Genomic DNA, 23,632 nt, shown 5'->3' with positions numbered 1-23,632 from the left:
CAGAGGCCCACTCCGGCGCCATGTTTCTGAAGATTAGATATTTACATACAGCCAGAGGGAGGGAGGGAGGGAGGAACAGGCGGCGCGGGGGGGCGGGAAACACATGCATAACCCGCCCAGACATCAGGAGAGAATGAGAAACAGGCTGGTGGGGGGCGGGGAACTCCTGCATAACCCGCCCGGACATTATCTGCAGAGGTGCACACGTCAATCAAAAAGTGCACGAAATTTCAAACTTTATAAAGTTGTATTTCACTGCGTAAATACCCGAGCTGCCCCCTGATGGTATGTACACACTGTGCATGATAGTGCCAGTACTGCACTGTCTGCAGCTTATACACGAAAATCCTGATGCTTGGTTCCCTTTAAGGCAAGAGGATTCAAGGGATCTTATCCTCTCGGCAGCAAGAAATACCCCGTCCTTGCCAGGAGTACCAAGCTCTATCATTCTTTGCAGACATTAGACCGACTACTTTGTTGCGGCGGAGAGAGCTGAGGGGTGGGGGGGGGGGGTCACCATGGCCCTAACCAAAGCCAACGTGAAATACAAGTGGGGTTTCCGGTTCACTCTATTATTGAATTATAAGGGATCCCACTATGTGGTATTCTCCCTGGAGGAGTGCCTGGATGCTTTGAAAAGAGCAGACATTACTGCGGTCCCCGATGCTCCGCTACCGCAGAGAAGAAAGCCTGTACGAGAGTAGCAACAAGTCCGAAGAAACCGCGCTCTGTGGGGCGGGGGGGTCGATGTCCCCCACAGAGTCTCGGGGAGAGCAAGTATTAATGTTCTTCTAGATTAACACTTTTGTAGGCGAATAGGCTTTACAGGTGGACTTTATGGCTGGGAATGCGGCGTGCTGCCCACTCTTGGTGGATTACTTACCAGGGCTGTGGAGTCGGTAAGCCAAACCTTCGACTCCGACTCCGACTCCTCAAATTCTCTTGCACCGACTCCGACTCCGGCTCCGACTCCTACATATATTGCTTATAGTTAGGTGAAAAATTTATTGTAGTACAGGAATATGTGTATGTGAACATCAGACATTTAATAATTTTTATGATACAATAATCAAGATATTTGGATAGAACATAAAATATATTTATTGGATACAACTTTAGAACACAAAAAACTGTAATAAATTGTAAATATGTAATACACTATGTAATATACAGTAGATTACATATATATCTTGTGTGTGTATATACACTGTGTATATATATATAATATTACATATTTACAATTTATTCGTTTTTTGTGTTCTAAAGTTGTATCCAATAAATATTTTATGTTCTATCCAAATATCTTGATTATTGTATCATAAAAACAATTAAATGTCTGATGTTCACATTATACTACAATAAATTTTTCACTTAAATATAAGCATTTTACTAAATGTTATTATTTAGTAAAATATTCAGCACATTCTGCATTGCACTCCTGTCCCCAATTTATTATATATTTTAGGAGTCGGAGTCGGTGCATTTTATACCGACTCCAACTCCGACTCCGACTCCACCAAAATGAGCTCCGACTCCGACTCCACGACTCCGACTCCACAGCCCTGTTACTTACGTAACATCAGTTATGATAATCACTACATAACCGTCTTTAAGGTTTTATGTTTTATGTTCTTCTATGTTAATGACTTTACTTTTACCTTTCAGTTTTTATCAGGTCACTACCCACACTTGAAATCATTAGATACACTTCTGAGGGTTGGGGTAACAATACACTTCATGACTGGAGAAGTTGCGGCATTAGCATACGTAGGAATCACATGGCGTTTAGGGTACTCTCACAATGCAAGAGGCCTCAAAAAAGAAGAAAGGCTTTCATAGATTATGTGCGCCACAAACCTGACATTCTATTATTACAGGAGACTCATTTTTCTGCCTCTTCACAGCCTAAATATCTTCACCCGCAATATACCAAATTCTATGTTTCAGCTAACACAAAAAAAAAAAAAAATAGAGGGTCCTTGATCTGTATACACAACTCATTTCCGTTTCAGGTTTTAGACTCATTTGCTGATGGGGAGGGAAGCTTCGTGGCGGTGAGGGGAATTATACATTCCAAAACGGTATGTCTGCTAAGCAGTTATGCGCCGCCTGCGGCTCAGTTACAAGCCCTTAGAGATATTTCTAGATACCTATCCAATCTGGATTATGATTCTCTAATTTCGGGTAGCGACATGAATCTAGTATTGAATTTGACCTTAGATAGTTCCTCGGCAAAGGGAATGGATATTTCAAAAACAGACATTTGGTCTCTCAATGCGATATTGCAAAAACACACCTTAGCCGACACATGGAGAGAATCGAACGGCACCAGTCGCGGCTATACATACTTCTCGAATATCCATCACTCGTACTCCAGAATTGATTACTTATTTACAAAATTCTGAAAATATGCCAGCCTTGACAGGACAGATGAGCAGAGGAAACTAGAAATCACTTTATTGAAATTGGAAATGGCAAACCAATCAAACCCAACTTTGCACCTCATGAAAAGGATAGCATACACAAAAACTCAGCTACAGACCTTATTAACAACCGCTACTGAACGGGCCGTAAAATGGATGCAAGCGACCTACTATAAATTGTCCAACAAAATGGATAAGCTTTTGGTCAGGAAACTTAGAACAAGAGAAAGAATAAATTCAGTTTACACAATAAATGATACTCATGGGGGTCAAACAACACACCCAGATAGAGTATACCAAATATTTCATAATTACTACCAAACTCTATACACACAACCATCGTCCCCTACCATAGGTGCAATAGACGAATTTTTAAACTCTATCTCCCTCCCAATCCTTTACGACTAACTTCTCTGCCACCCTTCACGCAAAGGTTACGGAGGAGGGAGTGGATGTGGTAGTTAAAAAATTAAAACCCAATAAGGCGCCAGGCAGTGATGGACTATCAGCTGCATACTATAAAAAATTCTCCCATATATTAAAGCCCCACTACTTGAATCTATGCAACGCCATCGTCGATGGTAAAGCAGTACTTCCAGAAATTTTATTGACTCATATCACGGTTATTCCAAAACAAAAACAAAACAAAAAAAAAAAAAGACTCCCTACAAGTAAAAAACTATCGGCCCATTTCACTCTTAAGGCCCAGTCACACACATATCGGGACCAATATCGCAGTGTGTAAAGCCCGCTTAAGACCTCTATCGGTTGAAACATCTAGGAATTTTTTCCTCTGCCCGTGGATCACCCACCTTTTCCTGTCCCCCCAGAAAGTAGTCTGCATTTTTGTGTTTTTTATTCTGGATTCAATAAAATTTGGAGTTTTATTACTAGAGTCTCCTTGCTAAGGCGCTGTATTTGATTTTTTTCCTCTATTCCATTTGACTAGTGTAGATTTGTGGTTAGTTAATTTAATTCCCAGGTATGAGATATAGTGTGTTTGTTTTTGGAACTTAAAGTTTGAAAGGATATGGTTTTGAGTGATGTTTGGGGTATTTATAAAAAGTGCCTCTGTTTTCTCTACATTTACCTTGAGGCCAGAGAGAGCCTCGAAGCGGTGTAGGAGTGACAAAAGATTGGGGAGCGAAGTATGTGGGGATGTGATGGTTAATAGATCTGCGAACAGGCTTAGCTTGTAAGATTCCAACCCTATCTTGTATTTCATTATAGCTGGATGTTCTCGAGTGGCTTGTGCTAGTCGTTCCGTTGCTAACGCAAATAGTGCTGGCGACAGTGGGCGCCCTTATCTAGTTACACTTTTGATACAAATCGGTTGTGGGTAATTTCAGATAAGCCTTAGGGTTATCATACAAAATTTGAATAGAACGTATAAAATTATGTGTGAAACCCATTTTTGTTCAGGACCCTATATAGGTACGACCAAATAAGTGAATTGAAGGGCTTTTCTATGTCCAAGGCTAAAAGGAGTAATGGAGATTTGGAATTATTAGTGTGCTGGGTGATGTTGAGGTTTTTCGTTTATTGTCTGGCGCTTGTCGAGTCAGAATGAAGCCTACCTGATCGGGGTGGACAATAGCCTGCAGTCCTCTATTGATCCTGTTGGTCAAGACCGAAGTGAAAATCTTCCCAGTCTACATTTAAAAGGTACCGTCGCACATAACGAGATCGCTAGCGAGATCACAGCTGAGTCACGGTTTCTGTGACGCAGTAGCGATCCCGTTAGCGATCTCGTTATGTGTGACACCTACCAGCGATCAGGCCCCTGCTGTGAGATCTCTAGTCGTTGCGGAATGGTCCAGATGCTGGGCAGGACACATCGCTGTGCTTGACACTGTGTGACAGGGTCACAGTGACTGCTGAGATCGTTATATAGGTCGCTACTGTGACCTGTATTGTTCCTGCATCGCTGGTAAGATCTGACTGTGTGACATCTCACCAGCGACCACCCAGTGACTTACCTGCGATCCCTATCAGGTCGCATCGTTTTCGGGATCGCTGGTAAGTCGCTGTGTGTGACTGGGCCTTTAGTATTTTTCCTCACTATTTGCTATAAGGTTTAGTTGAAAACTGGTTTTCCTACTGCATAGTGTATTGCATATTTCAAACTCATTAACGTTTTTTGTGTTCTAAAATTGTATTCCAATAATCATATTTTATGTTCTATCTAAACAGCTTGATGATTGTATCATAAGAATAATTAAGTCTGATTTTACCATTTTACTACAGTAAATTTATCACTAAAACATGAGAGGGAGTCGGACATGGAGTCAAGGAAATTGAGGAGTCAGAGGTTTGGCATAGCCAACTGCATAGCCCAGCCATCCACCAGGCACACTGCACAGCTAAATGCCATCCACACTGGCACACCGTATTGTGGAGTATTCTGCCTGGCACACTGTATACAGCCAGGTACCATCCACACTGGCACACTGCATATCAAGGTACCATCCACACTGGCACACTGTATACAGCCAGGTACCATCCACACTGGCACACTGTATACAGCCAGGTACAATCCACACTGGCACACTGTATACAGCCAGGTACAATCCACACTGGCACACTGTATACAGCCAGGTACCGTCCACACTAGCACACTGCATATCAAGGTACCATCCACACTGGCACACTGTATACAGCCAGGCACCATCCACACTGGCACACTGTATACAGCCAGGCACCATCCACACTGGCACACTGTATACAGCCAGGCACCATCCACACTGGCACACTGTATACAGCCAGGCACCATCCACACTGGCACACTGTATACAGCCAGGCACCATCCACACTGGCACACTGTATACAGCCAGGCACCATCCACACTGGCACACTGTATACAGCCAGGCACCATCCACACTGGCACACTGTATACAGCCAGGCACCATCCACACTGGCACACTGTATACAGCCAGGCACCATCCACACTGGCACACTGTATACAGCCAGGCACCATCCACACTGGCACACTGTATACAGCCAGATACCATCCACACTGGCACACTGTATACAGCCACGTACCATCCACACTGGCACACTGTATACAGCCAGGTACCATCCACACTGGCACACTGTATACAGCCAGGCACCATCCACACTGGCACACTGTATACAGCCAGGCACCATCCACACTGGCACACTGTATACAGCCAGGCACCATCCACACTGGCACACTGTATACAGCCAGGCACCATCCACACTGGCACACTATACAGCCAGGCACCATCCACACTGGCACACTGTATACAGCCAGGCACCATCCACACTGGCACACTGTATACAGCCAGGCACCATCCACACTGGCACACTGTATACAGCCAGGCACCATCCACACTGGCACACTGTATACAGCCAGGCACCATCCACACTGGCACACTGTATACAGCCAGGTACCATCCACACTGGCACACTGTATACAGCCAGATACCATCCACACTGGCACACTGTATACAGCCAGGTACCATCCACACTGGCACACTGTATACAGCCAGGCACCATCCACACTGGCACACTGTATACAGCCAGGCACCATCCACACTGGCACACTGTATACAGCCAGGCACCATCCACACTGGCACACTGTATACAGCCAGGCACCATCCACACTGGCACACTGTATACAGCCAGGCACCATCCACACTGGCACACTGTATACAGCCAGGCACCATCCACACTGGCACACTGTATACAGCCAGGCACCATCCACACTGGCACACTGTATACAGCCAGGCACCATCCACACTGGCACACTGTATACAGCCAGATACCATCCACACTGGCACACTGTATACAGCCAGGTACCATCCACACTGGCACACTGTATACAGCCAGGCACCATCCACACTGGCACACTGTATACAGCCAGGCACCATCCACACTGGCACACTGTATACAGCCAGGCACCATCCACACTGGCACACTGTATACAGCCAGGCACCATCCACACTGGCACACTGTATACAGCCAGGCACCATCCACACTGGCACACTGTATACAGCCAGGCACCATCCACACTGGCACACTGTATACAGCCAGGTACCATCCACACTGGCACACTGTATACAGCCAGGTACCATCCACACTAGCACACTGTATACAGCCAGGTACCGTCTACACTGGCACACTGTATACAGCCAGGTGCCGTCCACACTAGCACAGTGTATATAGCCAGGTGCCGTCCACACTAGCACAGTGTATACAGCCAGGTGCCGTCCACACTAGCACACTGTATACAGCCAGGTGCCGTCCACACTAGCACAGTGTTTTTTAAGCCAGGTGCCGTCCACACTAGCACAGTGTATACAGCCAGGTGCCGTCCACACTAGCACAGTGTATACAGCCAGGTGCCGTCCACACTAGCACAGTGTATACAGCCAGGTGCCGTCCACACTAGCACAGTGTATACAGCCAGGTGCCATCCACACTAGCACAGTGTATACAGCCAGGTGCCGTCCACACTAGCACAGTGTATACAGCCAGGTGCCATCCACACTAGCACAGTGTATACAGCCAGGTGCCGTCCACACTGGCACACTGTATACAGCCAGGTGCCGTCCACACTGGCACAGTGTATATAGCCAGGTGCCGTCCACACTAGCACAGTGTATACAGCCAGGTGCCGTCCACACTAGCACACTGTATACAGCCAGGTGCCGTCCACACTAGCACAGTGTTTTTTAAGCCAGGTGCCGTCCACACTAGCACAGTGTATACAGCCAGGTGCCGTCCACACTAGCACAGTGTATACAGCCAGGTGCCGTCCACACTAGCACAGTGTATACAGCCAGGTGCCGTCCACACTAGCACAGTGTATACAGCCAGGTGCCATCCACACTAGCACAGTGTATACAGCCAGGTGCCGTCCACACTAGCACAGTGTATACAGCCAGGTGCCGTCCACACTAGCACAGTGTATACAGCCAGGTGCCGTCCACACTAGCACAGTGTATACAGCCAGGTGCCGTCCACACTAGCACAGTGTATACAGCCAGGTGCCGTCCACACTAGCACAGTGTATACAGCCAGGTGCCGTCCACACTAGCACAGTGTATACAGCCAGGTGCCGTCCACACTAGCACAGTGTATACAGCCAGGTGCCGTCCACACTAGCACAGTGTATACAGCCAGGTGCCGTCCACACTAGCACAGTGTATACAGCCAGGTGCCGTCCACACTAGCACAGTGTATACAGCCAGGTGCCGTCCACACTAGCACAGTGTATACAGCCAGGTGCCGTCCACACTAGCACAGTGTATACAGCCAGGTGCCGTCCACACTAGCACAGTGTATACAGCCAGGTGCCGTCCACACTAGCACAGTGTATACAGCCAGGTGCCGTCCACACTAGCACAGTGTATACAGCCAGGTGCCGTCCACACTAGCACAGTGTATACAGCCAGGTGCCGTCCACACTAGCACAGTGTATACAGCCAGGTGCCGTCCACACTAGCACAGTGTATACAGCCAGGTGCCGTCCACACTAGCACAGTGTATACAGCCAGGTGCCGTCCACACTAGCACAGTGTATACAGCCAGGTGCCGTCCACACTAGCACAGTGTATACAGCCAGGTGCCGTCCACACTAGCACAGTGTATACAGCCAGGTGCCGTCCACACTAGCACAGTGTATACAGCCAGGTGCCGTCCACACTAGCACAGTGTATACAGCCAGGTGCCGTCCACACTAGCACAGTGTATACAGCCAGGTGCCGTCCACACTAGCACAGTGTATACAGCCAGGTGCCGTCCACACTAGCACAGTGTATACAGCCAGGTGCCGTCCACACTAGCACAGTGTATACAGCCAGGTGCCGTCCACACTAGCACAGTGTATACAGCCAGGTGCCGTCCACACTAGCACACTGTATACAGCCAGGTGCCGTCCACACTAGCACAGTGTATACAGCCAGGTGCCGTCCACACTAGCACAGTGTATACAGCCAGGTGCCGTCCACACTAGCACAGTGTATACAGCCAGGTGCCGTCCACACTAGCACAGTGTATACAGCCAGGTGCCGTCCACACTAGCACAGTGTATACAGCCAGGTGCCGTCCACACTAGCACAGTGTATACAGCCAGGTGCCGTCCACACTAGCACAGTGTATACAGCCAGGTGCCGTCCACACTAGCACAGTGTATACAGCCAGGTGCCGTCCACACTAGCACAGTGTATACAGCCAGGTGCCGTCCACACTAGCACAGTGTATACAGCCAGGTGCCGTCCACACTAGCACAGTGTATACAGCCAGGTGCCGTCCACACTAGCACAGTGTATACAGCCAGGTGCCGTCCACACTAGCACAGTGTATACAGCCAGGTGCCGTCCACACTAGCACAGTGTATACAGCCAGGTGCCGTCCACACTAGCACAGTGTATACAGCCAGGTGCCGTCCACACTAGCACAGTGTATACAGCCAGGTGCCGTCCACACTAGCACAGTGTATACAGCCAGGTGCCGTCCACACTAGCACAGTGTATACAGCCAGGTGCCGTCCACACTAGCACAGTGTATACAGCCAGGTGCCGTCCACACTAGCACAGTGTATACAGCCAGGTGCCGTCCACACTAGCACAGTGTATACAGCCAGGTGCCGTCCACACTAGCACAGTGTATACAGCCAGGTGCCGTCCACACTAGCACAGTGTATACAGCCAGGTGCCGTCCACACTAGCACAGTGTATACAGCCAGGTGCCGTCCACACTAGCACAGTGTATACAGCCAGGTGCCGTCCACACTAGCACAGTGTATACAGCCAGGTGCCGTCCACACTAGCACAGTGTATACAGCCAGGTGCCGTCCACACTAGCACACTGTATACAGCCAGGTGCCGTCCACACTAGCACACTGTATACAGCCAGGTGCCGTCCACACTAGCACAGTGTATACAGCCAGGTGCCGTCCACACTAGCACACTGTATACAGCCAGGTGCCGTCCACACTAGCACACTGTATACAGCCAGGTGCCGTCCACACTAGCACACTGTATACAGCCAGGTGCCGTCCACACTAGCACACTGTATACAGCCAGGTGCCGTCCACACTAGCACAGTGTATACAGCCAGGTGCCGTCCACACTAGCACAGTGTATACAGCCAGGTGCCGTCCACACTAGCACAGTGTATACAGCCAGGTGCCGTCCACACTAGCACAGTGTATACAGCCAGGTGCCGTCCACACTAGCACACTGTATACAGCCAGGCACCATCTACACTAGCACAGTGTATACAGCCAGGTGCCGTCCACACTAGCACACTGTATACAGCCAGGCACCATCTACACTAGCACACTGTATACAGCCAGGTGCCGTCCACACTAGCACACTGTATACAGCCAGGTGCCGTCCACACTAGCACAGTGTATACAGCCAGGTGCCGTCCACACTAGCACACTGTATACAGCCAGGTGCCGTCCACACTAGCACACTGTATACAGCCAGGTGCCGTCCACACTAGCACACTGTATACAGCCAGGTGCCGTCCACACTAGCACACTGTATACAGCCAGGTGCCGTCCACACTAGCACACTGTATACAGCCAGGTGCCGTCCACACTAGCACACTGTATACAGCCAGGTGCCGTCCACACTAGCACACTGTATACAGCCAGGTGCCGTCCACACTAGCACAGTGTATACAGCCAGGTGCCGTCCACACTAGCACAGTGTATACAGCCAGGTGCCGTCCACACTAGCACAGTGTATACAGCCAGGTGCCGTCCACACTAGCACAGTGTATACAGCCAGGTGCCGTCCACACTAGCACACTGTATACAGACAGGTGCCGTCCACACTAGCACAGTGTATACAGCCAGGTGCCGTCCACACTAGCACACTGTATACAGCCAGGCACCATCTACACTAGCACACTGTATACAGCCAGGTGCCGTCCACACTAGCACAGTGTATACAGCCAGGTGCCGTCCACACTAGCACAGTGTATACAGCCAGGTGCCGTCCACACTAGCACACTGTATACAGCCAGGCACCATCTACACTAGCACAGTGTATACAGCCAGGTGCCGTCCACACTAGCACAGTGTATACAGCCAGGCACCATCTACACTAGCACACTGTATACAGCCAGGTGCCGTCCACACTAGCACACTGTATACAGCCAGGTGCCGTCCACACTAGCACAGTGTATACAGCCAGGTGCCGTCCACACTAGCACACTGTATACAGCCAGGTGCCGTCCACACTAGCACACTGTATACAGCCAGGTGCCGTCCACACTAGCACACTGTATACAGCCAGGTGCCGTCCACACTAGCACACTGTATACAGCCAGGTGCCGTCCACACTAGCACACTGTATACAGCCAGGTGCCGTCCACACTAGCACACTGTATACAGCCAGGTGCCGTCCACACTAGCACAGTGTATACAGCCAGGTGCCGTCCACACTAGCACAGTGTATACAGCCAGGTGCCGTCCACACTAGCACAGTGTATACAGCCAGGTGCCGTCCACACTAGCACAGTGTATACAGCCAGGTGCCGTCCACACTAGCACAGTGTATACAGCCAGGTGCCGTCCACACTAGCACACTGTATACAGACAGGTGCCGTCCACACTAGCACAGTGTATACAGCCAGGTGCCGTCCACACTAGCACACTGTATACAGCCAGGCACCATCTACACTAGCACACTGTATACAGCCAGGTGCCGTCCACACTAGCACAGTGTATACAGCCAGGTGCCGTCCACACTAGCACACTGTATACAGCCAGGCACCATCTACACTAGCACAGTGTATACAGCCAGGTGCCGTCCACACTAGCACAGTGTATACAGCCAGGCACCATCTACACTAGCACACTGTATACAGCCAGGTGCCGTCCACACTAGCACACTGTATACAGCCAGGTGCCGTCCACACTAGCACGGTGTATACAGCCAGGTGCCGTCCACACTAGCACACTGTATACAGCCAGGTGCCGTCCACACTAGCACACTGTATACAGCCAGGTGCCGTCCACACTAGCACACTGTATACAGCCAGGTGCCGTCCACACTAGCACACTGTATACAGCCAGGTGCCGTCCACACTAGCACACTGTATACAGCCAGGTGCCGTCCACACTAGCACACTGTATACAGCCAGGTGCCGTCCACACTAGCACACTGTATACAGCCAGGTGCCGTCCACACTAGCACACTGTATACAGCCAGGTGCCGTCCACACTAGCACAGTGTATACAGCCAGGTGCCGTCCACACTAGCACAGTGTATACAGCCAGGTGCCGTCCACACTAGCACAGTGTATACAGCCAGGTGCCGTCCACACTAGCACAGTGTATACAGCCAGGTGCCGTCCACACTAGCACAGTGTATACAGCCAGGTGCCGTCCACACTAGCACAGTGTATACAGCCAGGTGCCGTCCACACTAGCACAGTGTATACAGCCAGGTGCCGTCCACACTAGCACAGTGTATACAGCCAGGTGCCGTCCACACTAGCACAGTGTATACAGCCAGGTGCCGTCCACACTAGCACAGTGTATACAGCCAGGTGCCGTCCACACTAGCACAGTGTATACAGCCAGGTGCCGTCCACACTAGCACAGTGTATACAGCCAGGTGCCGTCCACACTAGCACAGTGTATACAGCCAGGTGCCGTCCACACTAGCACAGTGTATACAGCCAGGTGCCGTCCACACTAGCACAGTGTATACAGCCAGGTGCCGTCCACACTAGCACAGTGTATACAGCCAGGTGCCGTCCACACTAGCACAGTGTATACAGCCAGGTGCCGTCCACACTAGCACAGTGTATACAGCCAGGTGCCGTCCACACTAGCACAGTGTATACAGCCAGGTGCCGTCCACACTAGCACAGTGTATACAGCCAGGTGCCGTCCACACTAGCACAGTGTATACAGCCAGGTGCCGTCCACACTAGCACAGTGTATACAGCCAGGTGCCGTCCACACTAGCACAGTGTATACAGCCAGGTGCCGTCCACACTAGCACAGTGTATACAGCCAGGTGCCGTCCACACTAGCACAGTGTATACAGCCAGGTGCCGTCCACACTAGCACACTGTATACAGCCAGGTGCCGTCCACACTAGCACAGTGTATACAGCCAGGTGCCGTCCACACTAGCACACTGTATACAGCCAGGTGCCGTCCACACTAGCACACTGTATACAGCCAGGTGCCGTCCACACTAGCACACTGTATACAGCCAGGTGCCGTCCACACTAGCACACTGTATACAGCCAGGTGCCGTCCACACTAGCACAGTGTATACAGCCAGGTGCCGTCCACACTAGCACAGTGTATACAGCCAGGTGCCGTCCACACTAGCACAGTGTATACAGCCAGGTGCCGTCCACACTAGCACAGTGTATACAGCCAGGTGCCGTCCACACTAGCACAGTGTATACAGCCAGGTGCCGTCCACACTAGCACAGTGTATACAGCCAGGTGCCGTCCACACTAGCACAGTGTATACAGCCAGGTGCCGTCCACACTAGCACACTGTATACAGACAGGTGCCGTCCACACTAGCACAGTGTATACAGCCAGGTGCCGTCCACACTAGCACACTGTATACAGCCAGGCACCATCTACACTAGCACACTGTATACAGCCAGGTGCCGTCCACACTAGCACAGTGTATACAGCCAGGTGCCGTCCACACTAGCACAGTGTATACAGCCAGGCACCATCTACACTAGCACACTGTATACAGCCAGGTGCCGTCCACACTAGCACACTGTATACAGCCAGGTGCCGTCCACACTAGCACACTGTATACAGCCAGGCACCATCTACACTAGCACAGTGTATACAGCCAGGTGCCGTCCACACTAGCACAGTGTATACAGCCAGGCACCATCTACACTAGCACACTGTATACAGCCAGGTGCCGTCCACACTAGCACACTGTATACAGCCAGGTGCCGTCCACACTAGCACAGTGTATACAGCCAGGTGCCGTCCACACTAGCACACTGTATACAGCCAGGCACCATCTACACTAGCACAGTGTATACAGCCAGGTGCCGTCCACACTAGCACAGTGTATACAGCCAGGCACCATCTACACTAGCACACTGTATACAGCCAGGTGCCGTCCACACTAGCACACTGTATACAGCCAGGTGCCGTCCACACTAGCACAGTGTATACAGCCAGGTGCCGTCCACACTAGCACAGTGTATACAGCCAGGTGCCGTCCACACTAGCACACTGTATACAGCCAGGTGCCGTCCACACTAGCACACTGTATACAGCCAGGTGCCGTCCACACTAGCACACTGTATACAGCCAGGTGCCGTCCACACTAGCACACTGTATACAGCCAGGTGCCGTCCACACTAGCACACTGTATACAGCCAGGTGCCGTCCACACTAGCACAGTGTATACAGCCAGGTGCCGTCCACACTAGCACAGTGTATACAGCCAGGTGCCGTCCACACTAGCACAGTGTATACAGCCAGGTGCCGTCCACACTAGCACAGTGTATACAGCCAGGTGCCGTCCACACTAGCACAGTGTATACAGCCAGGTGCCGTCCACACTAGCACAGTGTATACAGCCAGGTGCCGTCCACACTAGCACACTGTATACAGACAGGTGCCGTCCACACTAGCACAGTGTATACAGCCAGGTGCCGTCCACACTAGCACACTGTATACAGCCAGGCACCATCTACACTAGCACACTGTATACAGCCAGGTGCCGTCCACACTAGCACAGTGTATACAGCCAGGTGCCGTCCACACTAGCACAGTGTATACAGCCAGGTGCCGTCCACACTAGCACACTGTATACAGCCAGGCACCATCTACACTAGCACAGTGTATACAGCCAGGTGCCGTCCACACTAGCACAGTGTATACAGCCAGGCACCATCTACACTAGCACACTGTATACAGCCAGGTGCCGTCCACACTAGCACACTGTATACAGCCAGGTGCCGTCCACACTAGCACAGTGTATACAGCCAGGTGCCGTCCACACTAGCACACTGTATACAGCCAGGTGCCGTCCACACTAGCACACTGTATACAGCCAGGTGCCGTCCACACTAGCACACTGTATACAGCCAGGTGCCGTCCACACTAGCACACTGTATACAGCCAGGTGCCGTCCACACTAGCACACTGTATACAGCCAGGTGCCGTCCACACTAGCACACTGTATACAGCCAGGTGCCGTCCACACTAGCACACTGTATACAGCCAGGTGCCGTCCACACTAGCACACTGTATACAGCCAGGTGCCGTCCACACTAGCACAGTGTATACAGCCAGGTGCCGTCCACACTAGCACACTGTATACAGCCAGGTGCCGTCCACACTAGCACACTGTATACAGCCAGGTGCCGTCCACACTAGCACACTGTATACAGCCAGGTGCCGTCCACACTAGCACACTGTATACAGCCAGGTGTCGTCCACACTAGCACACTGTATACAGCCAGGTGCCGTCCACACTAGCACACTGTATACAGCCAGGTGCCGTCCACACTAGCACACTGTATACAGCCAGGTGCCGTCCACACTAGCACACTGTATACAGCCAGGTGCCGTCCACACTAGCACAGTGTATACAGCCAGGTGCCGTCCACACTAGCACACTGTATACAGCCAGGCACCATCTACACTAGCACAGTGTATACAGCCAGGTGCCGTCCACACTAGCACAGTGTATACAGCCAGGTGCCGTCCACACTAGCACAGTGTATACAGCCAGGTGCCGTCCACACTAGCACAGTGTATACAGCCAGGTGCCGTCCACACTAGCACACTGTATACAGCCAGGTGCCGTCCACACTAGCACACTGTATACAGCCAGGTGCCGTCCACACTAGCACAGTGTATACAGCCAGGTGCCGTCCACACTAGCACAGTGTATACAGCCAGGTGCCGTCCACACTAGCACAGTGTATACAGCCAGGTGCCGTCCACACTAGCACACTGTATACAGCCAGGTGCCGTCCACACTAGCACACTGTATACAGCCAGGTGCCGTCCACACTAGCACACTGTATACAGCCAGGTGCCGTCCACACTAGCACAGTGTATACAGCCAGGTGCCGTCCACACTAGCACACTGTATACAGCCAGGCACCATCTACACTAGCACAGTGTATACAGCCAGGTGCCGTCCACACTAGCACAGTGTATACAGCCAGGTGCCGTCCACACTAGCACAGTGTATACAGCCAGGTGCCGTCCACACTAGCACAGTGTATACAGCCAGGTGCCGTCCACACTAGCACACTGTATACAGCCAGGTGCCGTCCACACTAGCACACTGTATACAGCCAGGTGCCGTCCACACTAGCACACTGTATACAGCCAGGTGCCGTCCACACTAGCACACTGTATACAGCCAGGTGCCGTCCACACTAGCACAGTGTATACAGCCAGGTGCCGTCCACACTAGCACACTGTATACAGCCAGGTGCCGTCCACACTAGCACACTGTATACAGCCAGGTGCCGTCCACACTAGCACACTGTATACAGCCAGGTGCCGTCCACACTAGCACACTGTATACAGCCAGGTGTCGTCCACACTAGCACACTGTATACAGCCAGGTGCCGTCCACACTAGCACACTGTATACAGCCAGGTGCCGTCCACACTAGCACACTGTATACAGCCAGGTGCCGTCCACACTAGCACACTGTATACAGCCAGGTGCCGTCCACACTAGCACAGTGTATACAGCCAGGTGCCGTCCACACTAGCACACTGTATACAGCCAGGCACCATCTACACTAGCACAGTGTATACAGCCAGGTGCCGTCCACACTAGCACAGTGTATACAGCCAGGTGCCGTCCACACTAGCACAGTGTATACAGCCAGGTGCCGTCCACACTAGCACAGTGTATACAGCCAGGTGCCGTCCACACTAGCACACTGTATACAGCCAGGTGCCGTCCACACTAGCACACTGTATACAGCCAGGTGCCGTCCACACTAGCACAGCGTACGGTGGCTCATGTTACCCGGGCTTACATTACAACCACTCCCCCTCCCATAAGCGGTCACGTGACTCCTAGCCGTACCTGTGCTTCCGGTCTGGCGCCCCCCGTCTCCACACCAAGGAGGCTGTTGCCGGCTCCTGCGCCTCTGTGTTCCCACTGCTGCTGTGAGTAATGGCGTACAGCAGAGAGCAGAAGCCACAGGCCACGCACAGCAGCACCAGGCGCCATGGCGGCCGCCTCATCACACTGTCCCCCGGCCAGGGCCAGCTCGTCGGCTGCTGCAGAGCCGCTTCCTTCCGGGACCTTGCGCCTAGCTCTGGATCCGGGGGCGTGGCTGGACACTGGTGGGCGGAGACGTAATGAAGAGCATAAATATATGAGCTATAACAGCGCCTATGGGGCGCCTAGGGACACGCGGGACGTACAGTGCACTGTCCCGGCACCCATAAGGGCCAGCCTAGCGCAGCCTGCTCTCTGAGAACTGTATGTGTGTATGCTCTGGGGGCTGGGCAGGGTATCATGAACTTAAAGGGAACCTGTCAGGTCCTCTATGCCCTCCAAGCACTAGACAACACGGACAGAAGAGGGCCCCTGTGCAAGAACAATATATGGGCCCTCTCCAGGACAATAATGCACAATTCACCTCCTTAGGAGATAAGAATGGCCCCCTTACCTCTTGGGGCCCTGTGGGGCTGCACAGGTTGCACCAATGATATGACCGCCCATGCCTCCAACCCAGTAGCATTGATAGCTGTACACCCAAATCCCCTCACTAATGAACCATGTACAATGTTATTCACTGATATGAATGTATAAAAAAAATGACTTATTAACCTCGCTGTTCCTATGCTAATTAGGCCCCTGACTAGTCGGCCCTCTTTCCATGTTATCACTCCCCTCTGGACTTGATAACACGATTTCCACTAGCCGGGTCACCGCCAGCTCATGGGAATCTCGTGTATGTATGCGCTGACCCATTTCAGCCACGTCAGTGCGCCTCAGAAGCAGGGTGGCCTCATTAAGCTCACTGTTCAGGAGGCGGCTCACATACACATCTTCTGAACCTCCAGAAATGCGCAATTCACACTTCTCTTGTCCACCCTGTTTCTGAGGTGCACTGACGCAGCTGAAATGAGCCGCGAGCATGCGCGACATTTCTATGATGAGCTGGCAATGACGCCGGCTAGTGGACATCATGTTATCATGCCCGCAGGGGTGTGATAACACGGAAAGAGGGCCGACTAGTCAGAGGAAACAATGCCTTTGCGACTAGTCAAGACTCTAATTAGCAGGGCTGTGGAGTCGGAGTCGTGGAGTCGGAGTCGGAGTCGGAGCTCATTTTGGTGGAGTCGGAGTCGGAGTCGGTATAAAATGCACCGACTCCGACTCCTAAAATATATAATAAATTGGGGACAGGAGTGCAATGCACAATGTGCTGAATATTTTACTAAATAATAACATTTAGTATAATGCTTATATTTAAGTGAAAAATTTATTGTAGTACAATGTGAACATCAGACATTTAATTGTTTTTATGATACAATAATCAAGATATTTGGATAGAACATAAAATATTTATTGGAATACAACTTTAGAACACAAAAAACTAATAAATTGTAAATATGTAATATATATATATATATATATATATATATATATATATATATATACACACAGTGTATATACACACACAAGATATATATGTAATCTACTGTATATTACATAGTGTATTACATATTTACAATTTATTACAGTTTTTTGTGTTCTAAAGTTGTATTCCAATAAATATATTTTATGTTCTATCCAAATATCTTGATTATCGTATCATAAAAATTATTAAATGTCTGATGTTCACATACACATATTCATGTACTACAATAAATTTTTCACCTAACTAAGCAATATATGTAGGAGTCGGAGTCGGAGCCGGAGTCGGAGTCGGAGCCGGAGTCGGAGTCGGTGCAAGAGAATTTGAGGAGTCGGAGTCGGAGTCGAAGGTTTGGCTTACCGACTCCACAGCCCTGCTAATTAGCATAGGAAAAGCACAGTTTATAAGTTTGTTTGTTTTTTTAAATTGTCTCTCCAGTAAAGGAGACAAACTCTAGCACAGCGCCACCTATTGGAAGTAGCGATCCTAAAAGTCACAAGTGGATTTTCGACAATCCTTTGCAATATGACTCAGGATATATAAGCCAGATCAGAATCCCAATTTGCAGACACGGTGTTTCGGGGTGCTTGCCCCTCGTCAGTGCAAAGTATGGGGGTGTCTGATCTGGCTCATGAGAAAGCTATGTGGGGACCACGGGGGAACACTATTCTCCTTAAGGAGACTTTGCAAGCCAGTCTGGCTGCCAGGTAAGGGGACTTATAGCTGCAATGCCCCTAAAATTCCACGGGGGAACACTATTCTCCTTAAGGAGACTTTGCAAGCCAGTCTGGCTGCCAGGTAAGGGGACTTATAGCTGCAATGCCCCTCTGGGAAATATTCAAATTGTCTCTCCAGTAAAGGAGACAAACTCTAGCACAGCGCCACCTATTGGAAGTAGCGATCCTAAAAGTCACAAGTGGATTTTCGACAATCCTTTGCAATATGACTCAGGATATATAAGCCAGATCAGAATCCCAATTTGCAGACACGGTGTTTCGGGGTGCTTGCCCCTCGTCAGTGCAAAGTATGGGGGTGTCTGATCTGGCTCATGAGAAAGCTATGTGGGGACCACGGGGGAACACTATTCTCCTTAAGGAGACTTTGCAAGCCAGTCTGGCTGCCAGGTAAGGGGACTTATAGCTGCAATGCCCCTAAAATTCCACGGGGGAACACTATTCTCCTTAAGGAGACTTTGCAAGCCAGTCTGGCTGCCAGGTAAGGGGACTTATAGCTGCAATGCCCCTCTGGGAAATATTCAAATTGTCTCTCCAGTAAAGGAGACAAACTCTAGCACAGCGCCACCTATTGGAAGTAGCGATCCTAAAAGTCACAAGTGGATTTTCGACAATCCTTTGCAATATGACTCAGGATATATAAGCCAGATCAGAATCCCAATTTGCAGACACGGTGTTTCGGGGTGCTTGCCCCTCGTCAGTGCAAAGTATGGGGGTGTCTGATCTGGCTCATGAGAAAGCTATGTGGGGACCACGGGGGAACACTATTCTCCTTAAGGAGACTTTGCAAGCCAGTCTGGCTGCCAGGTAAGGGGACTTATAGCTGCAATGCCCCTAAAATTCCACGGGGGAACACTATTCTCCTTAAGGAGACTTTGCAAGCCAGTCTGGCTGCCAGGTAAGGGGACTTATAGCTGCAATGCCCCTCTGGGAAATATTCAAATTGTCTCTCCAGTAAAGGAGACAAACTCTAGCACAGCGCCACCTATTGGAAGTAGCGATCCTAAAAGTCACAAGTGGATTTTCGACAATCCTTTGCAATATGACTCAGGATATATAAGCCAGATCAGAATCCCAATTTGCAGACACGGTGTTTCGGGGTGCTTGCCCCTCGTCAGTGCAAAGTATGGGGGTGTCTGATCTGGCTCATGAGAAAGCTATGTGGGGACCACGGGGGAACACTATTCTCCTTAAGGAGACTTTGCAAGCCAGTCTGGCTGCCAGGTAAGGGGACTTATAGCTGCAATGCCCCTAAAATTCCACGGGGGAACACTATTCTCCTTAAGGAGACTTTGCAAGCCAGTCTGGCTGCCAGGTAAGGGGACTTATAGCTGCAATGCCCCTCTGGGAAATATTCAAATTGTCTCTCCAGTAAAGGAGACAAACTCTAGCACAGCGCCACCTATTGGAAGTAGCGATCCTAAAAGTCACAAGTGGATTTTCGACAATCCTTTGCAATATGACTCAGGATATATAAGCCAGATCAGAATCCCAATTTGCAGACACGGTGTTTCGGGGTGCTTGCCCCTCGTCAGTGCAAAGTATGGGGGTGTCTGATCTGGCTCATGAGAAAGCTATGTGGGGACCACGGGGGAACACTATTCTCCTTAAGGAGACTTTGCAAGCCAGTCTGGCTGCCAGGTAAGGGGACTTATAGCTGCAATGCCCCTAAAATTCCACGGGGGAACACTATTCTCCTTAAGGAGACTTTGCAAGCCAGTCTGGCTGCCAGGTAAGGGGACTTATAGCTGCAATGCCCCTCTGGGAAATATTCAAATTGTCTCTCCAGTAAAGGAGACAAACTCTAGCACAGCGCCACCTATTGGAAGTAGCGATCCTAAAAGTCACAAGTGGATTTTCGACAATCCTTTGCAATATGACTCAGGATATATAAGCCAGATCAGAATCCCAATTTGCAGACACGGTGTTTCGGGGTGCTTGCCCCTCGTCAGTGCAAAGTATGGGGGTGTCTGATCTGGCTCATGAGAAAGCTATGTGGGGACCACGGGGGAACACTATTCTCCTTAAGGAGACTTTGCAAGCCAGTCTGGCTGCCAGGTAAGGGGACTTATAGCTGCAATGCCCCTAAAATTCCACGGGGGAACACTATTCTCCTTAAGGAGACTTTGCAAGCCAGTCTGGCTGCCAGGTAAGGGGACTTATAGCTGCAATGCCCCTCTGGGAAATATTCAAATTGTCTCTCCAGTAAAGGAGACAAACTCTAGCACAGCGCCACCTATTGGAAGTAGCGATCCTAAAAGTCACAAGTGGATTTTCGACAATCCTTTGCAATATGACTCAGGATATATAAGCCAGATCAGAATCCCAATTTGCAGACACGGTGTTTCGGGGTGCTTGCCCCTCGTCAGTGCAAAGTATGGGGGTGTCTGATCTGGCTCATGAGAAAGCTATGTGGGGACCACGGGGGAACACTATTCTCCTTAAGGAGACTTTGCAAGCCAGTCTGGCTGCCAGGTAAGGGGACTTATAGCTGCAATGCCCCTAAAATTCCACGGGGGAACACTATTCTCCTTAAGGAGACTTTGCAAGCCAGTCTGGCTGCCAGGTAAGGGGACTTATAGCTGCAATGCCCCTCTGGGAAATATTCAAATTGTCTCTCCAGTAAAGGAGACAAACTCTAGCACAGCGCCACCTATTGGAAGTAGCGATCCTAAAAGTCACAAGTGGATTTTCGACAATCCTTTGCAATATGACTCAGGATATATAAGCCAGATCAGAATCCCAATTTGCAGACACGGTGTTTCGGGGTGCTTGCCCCTCGTCAGTGCAAAGTATGGGGGTGTCTGATCTGGCTCATGAGAAAGCTATGTGGGGACCACGGGGGAACACTATTCTCCTTAAGGAGACTTTGCAAGCCAGTCTGGCTGCCAGGTAAGGGGACTTATAGCTGCAATGCCCCTAAAATTCCACGGGGGAACACTATTCTCCTTAAGGAGACTTTGCAAGCCAGTCTGGCTGCCAGGTAAGGGGACTTATAGCTGCAATGCCCCTCTGGGAAATATTCAAATTGTCTCTCCAGTAAAGGAGACAAACTCTAGCACAGCGCCACCTATTGGAAGTAGCGATCCTAAAAGTCACAAGTGGATTTTCGACAATCCTTTGCAATATGACTCAGGATATATAAGCCAGATCAGAATCCCAATTTGCAGACACGGTGTTTCGGGGTGCTTGCCCCTCGTCAGTGCAAAGTATGGGGGTGTCTGATCTGGCTCATGAGAAAGCTATGTGGGGACCACGGGGGAACACTATTCTCCTTAAGGAGACTTTGCAAGCCAGTCTGGCTGCCAGGTAAGGGGACTTATAGCTGCAATGCCCCTAAAATTCCACGGGGGAACACTATTCTCCTTAAGGAGACTTTGCAAGCCAGTCTGGCTGCCAGGTAAGGGGACTTATAGCTGCAATGCCCCTCTGGGAAATATTCAAATTGTCTCTCCAGTAAAGGAGACAAACTCTAGCACAGCGCCACCTATTGGAAGTAGCGATCCTAAAAGTCACAAGTGGATTTTCGACAATCCTTTGCAATATGACTCAGGATATATAAGCCAGATCAGAATCCCAATTTGCAGACACGGTGTTTCGGGGTGCTTGCCCCTCGTCAGTGCAAAGTATGGGGGTGTCTGATCTGGCTCATGAGAAAGCTATGTGGGGACCACGGGGGAACACTATTCTCCTTAAGGAGACTTTGCAAGCCAGTCTGGCTGCCAGGTAAGGGGACTTATAGCTGCAATGCCCCTAAAATTCCACGGGGGAACACTATTCTCCTTAAGGAGACTTTGCAAGCCAGTCTGGCTGCCAGGTAAGGGGACTTATAGCTGCAATGCCCCTCTGGGAAATATTCAAATTGTCTCTCCAGTAAAGGAGACAAACTCTAGCACAGCGCCACCTATTGGAAGTAGCGATCCTAAAAGTCACAAGTGGATTTTCGACAATCCTTTGCAATATGACTCAGGATATATAAGCCAGATCAGAATCCCAATTTGCAGACACGGTGTTTCGGGGTGCTTGCCCCTCATCAGTTTTTTTAAACATTTGTACTAGAGCATAGAGTTACACAGGGCTGGTTAGTGAGGGGTTTGGGCAAATAGGTATGAATGCTGCTAAGCTGGAGGGCAAAGGGAACCTGACAAGTTCCCTTAAGGGTGTGTAGGGAAAAAGAAAAAAAGCCAGTAGTCCCCTCACTGCTCACCTGGGCTGCTCATTATCTCCCATACAGTCTGCAACATCACTCACCTGCATTGCTCGGTATAACCTGTACAGTTTCCCTCACTGCTCACCTGCGCTGCTCGGTAGCACACGTACAGTCCCCCTCACTGCTCACCTGGGCTGCTCAGTATCTCCCATACAGTCTCCAACATCACTCACCTGCATTGCTCGGTATAACCTGTACAGTTTCCCTCACTGCTTACCTGCGCTGCTCGGTAGCACACGTACAGTCCCCCTCACTGCTCACCTGCGCTGCTCGGTAGCACACGTACAGTCCCCCTCACTGCTCACCTGGGCTGCTCAGTATCTCCCATACAGTCTCCAACATCACTCACCTGCATTGCTCGGTATAACCTGTACAGTTTCCCTCACTGCTCACCTGCGCTGCTCGGTAGCACACGTACAGTCCCCCTCACTGCTCACCTGGGCTGCTCAGTATCTCCCATACAGTCTCCAACATCACTCACCTGCATTGCTCGGTATAACCTGTACAGTTTCCCTCACTGCTCACCTGCGCTGCTCGGTATAACCTGTACAGTTTCCCTCACTGCTCACCTGCGCTGCTCGGTAGCACACGTACAGTCCCCCTCACTGCTCACCTGCGCTGCTCGGTAGCACACGTACAGTCC

At 50.4% G+C, this 23,632-nt stretch overlaps 1 protein-coding gene across 2 annotated transcripts in view; it reads right to left on the bottom strand.

Annotated features, from left to right (window-relative positions):
- Positions 1-16,855, bottom strand: part of GXYLT1 (glucoside xylosyltransferase 1) — a 105,788-nt gene extending 88,933 nt beyond the window's left edge. Inside the window, exon 1 of one of the 2 annotated variants that reach the window (XM_075344986.1) lies at positions 16,479-16,855. In XM_075344986.1, the coding sequence (XP_075201101.1) occupies positions 16,479-16,639 (161 nt within the window). In that variant the 5' untranslated portion in view covers positions 16,640-16,855. The remainder of the gene's footprint in view (positions 1-16,478) is intronic. The other variant, XM_075344987.1, reaches the window with a different exon arrangement.
- Positions 16,856-23,632: the final 6,777 nt, after the last annotated feature.

The sequence above is a fragment of the Anomaloglossus baeobatrachus genome, chromosome 4 (genome assembly GCF_048569485.1).
Source record: "Anomaloglossus baeobatrachus isolate aAnoBae1 chromosome 4, aAnoBae1.hap1, whole genome shotgun sequence".
Lineage (NCBI taxonomy): Eukaryota > Metazoa > Chordata > Amphibia > Anura > Aromobatidae > Anomaloglossus > Anomaloglossus baeobatrachus.
The sequence above is the reverse complement of the archived record's forward strand: the minus strand, read 5'-3'. Positions and strand labels throughout refer to the sequence as shown.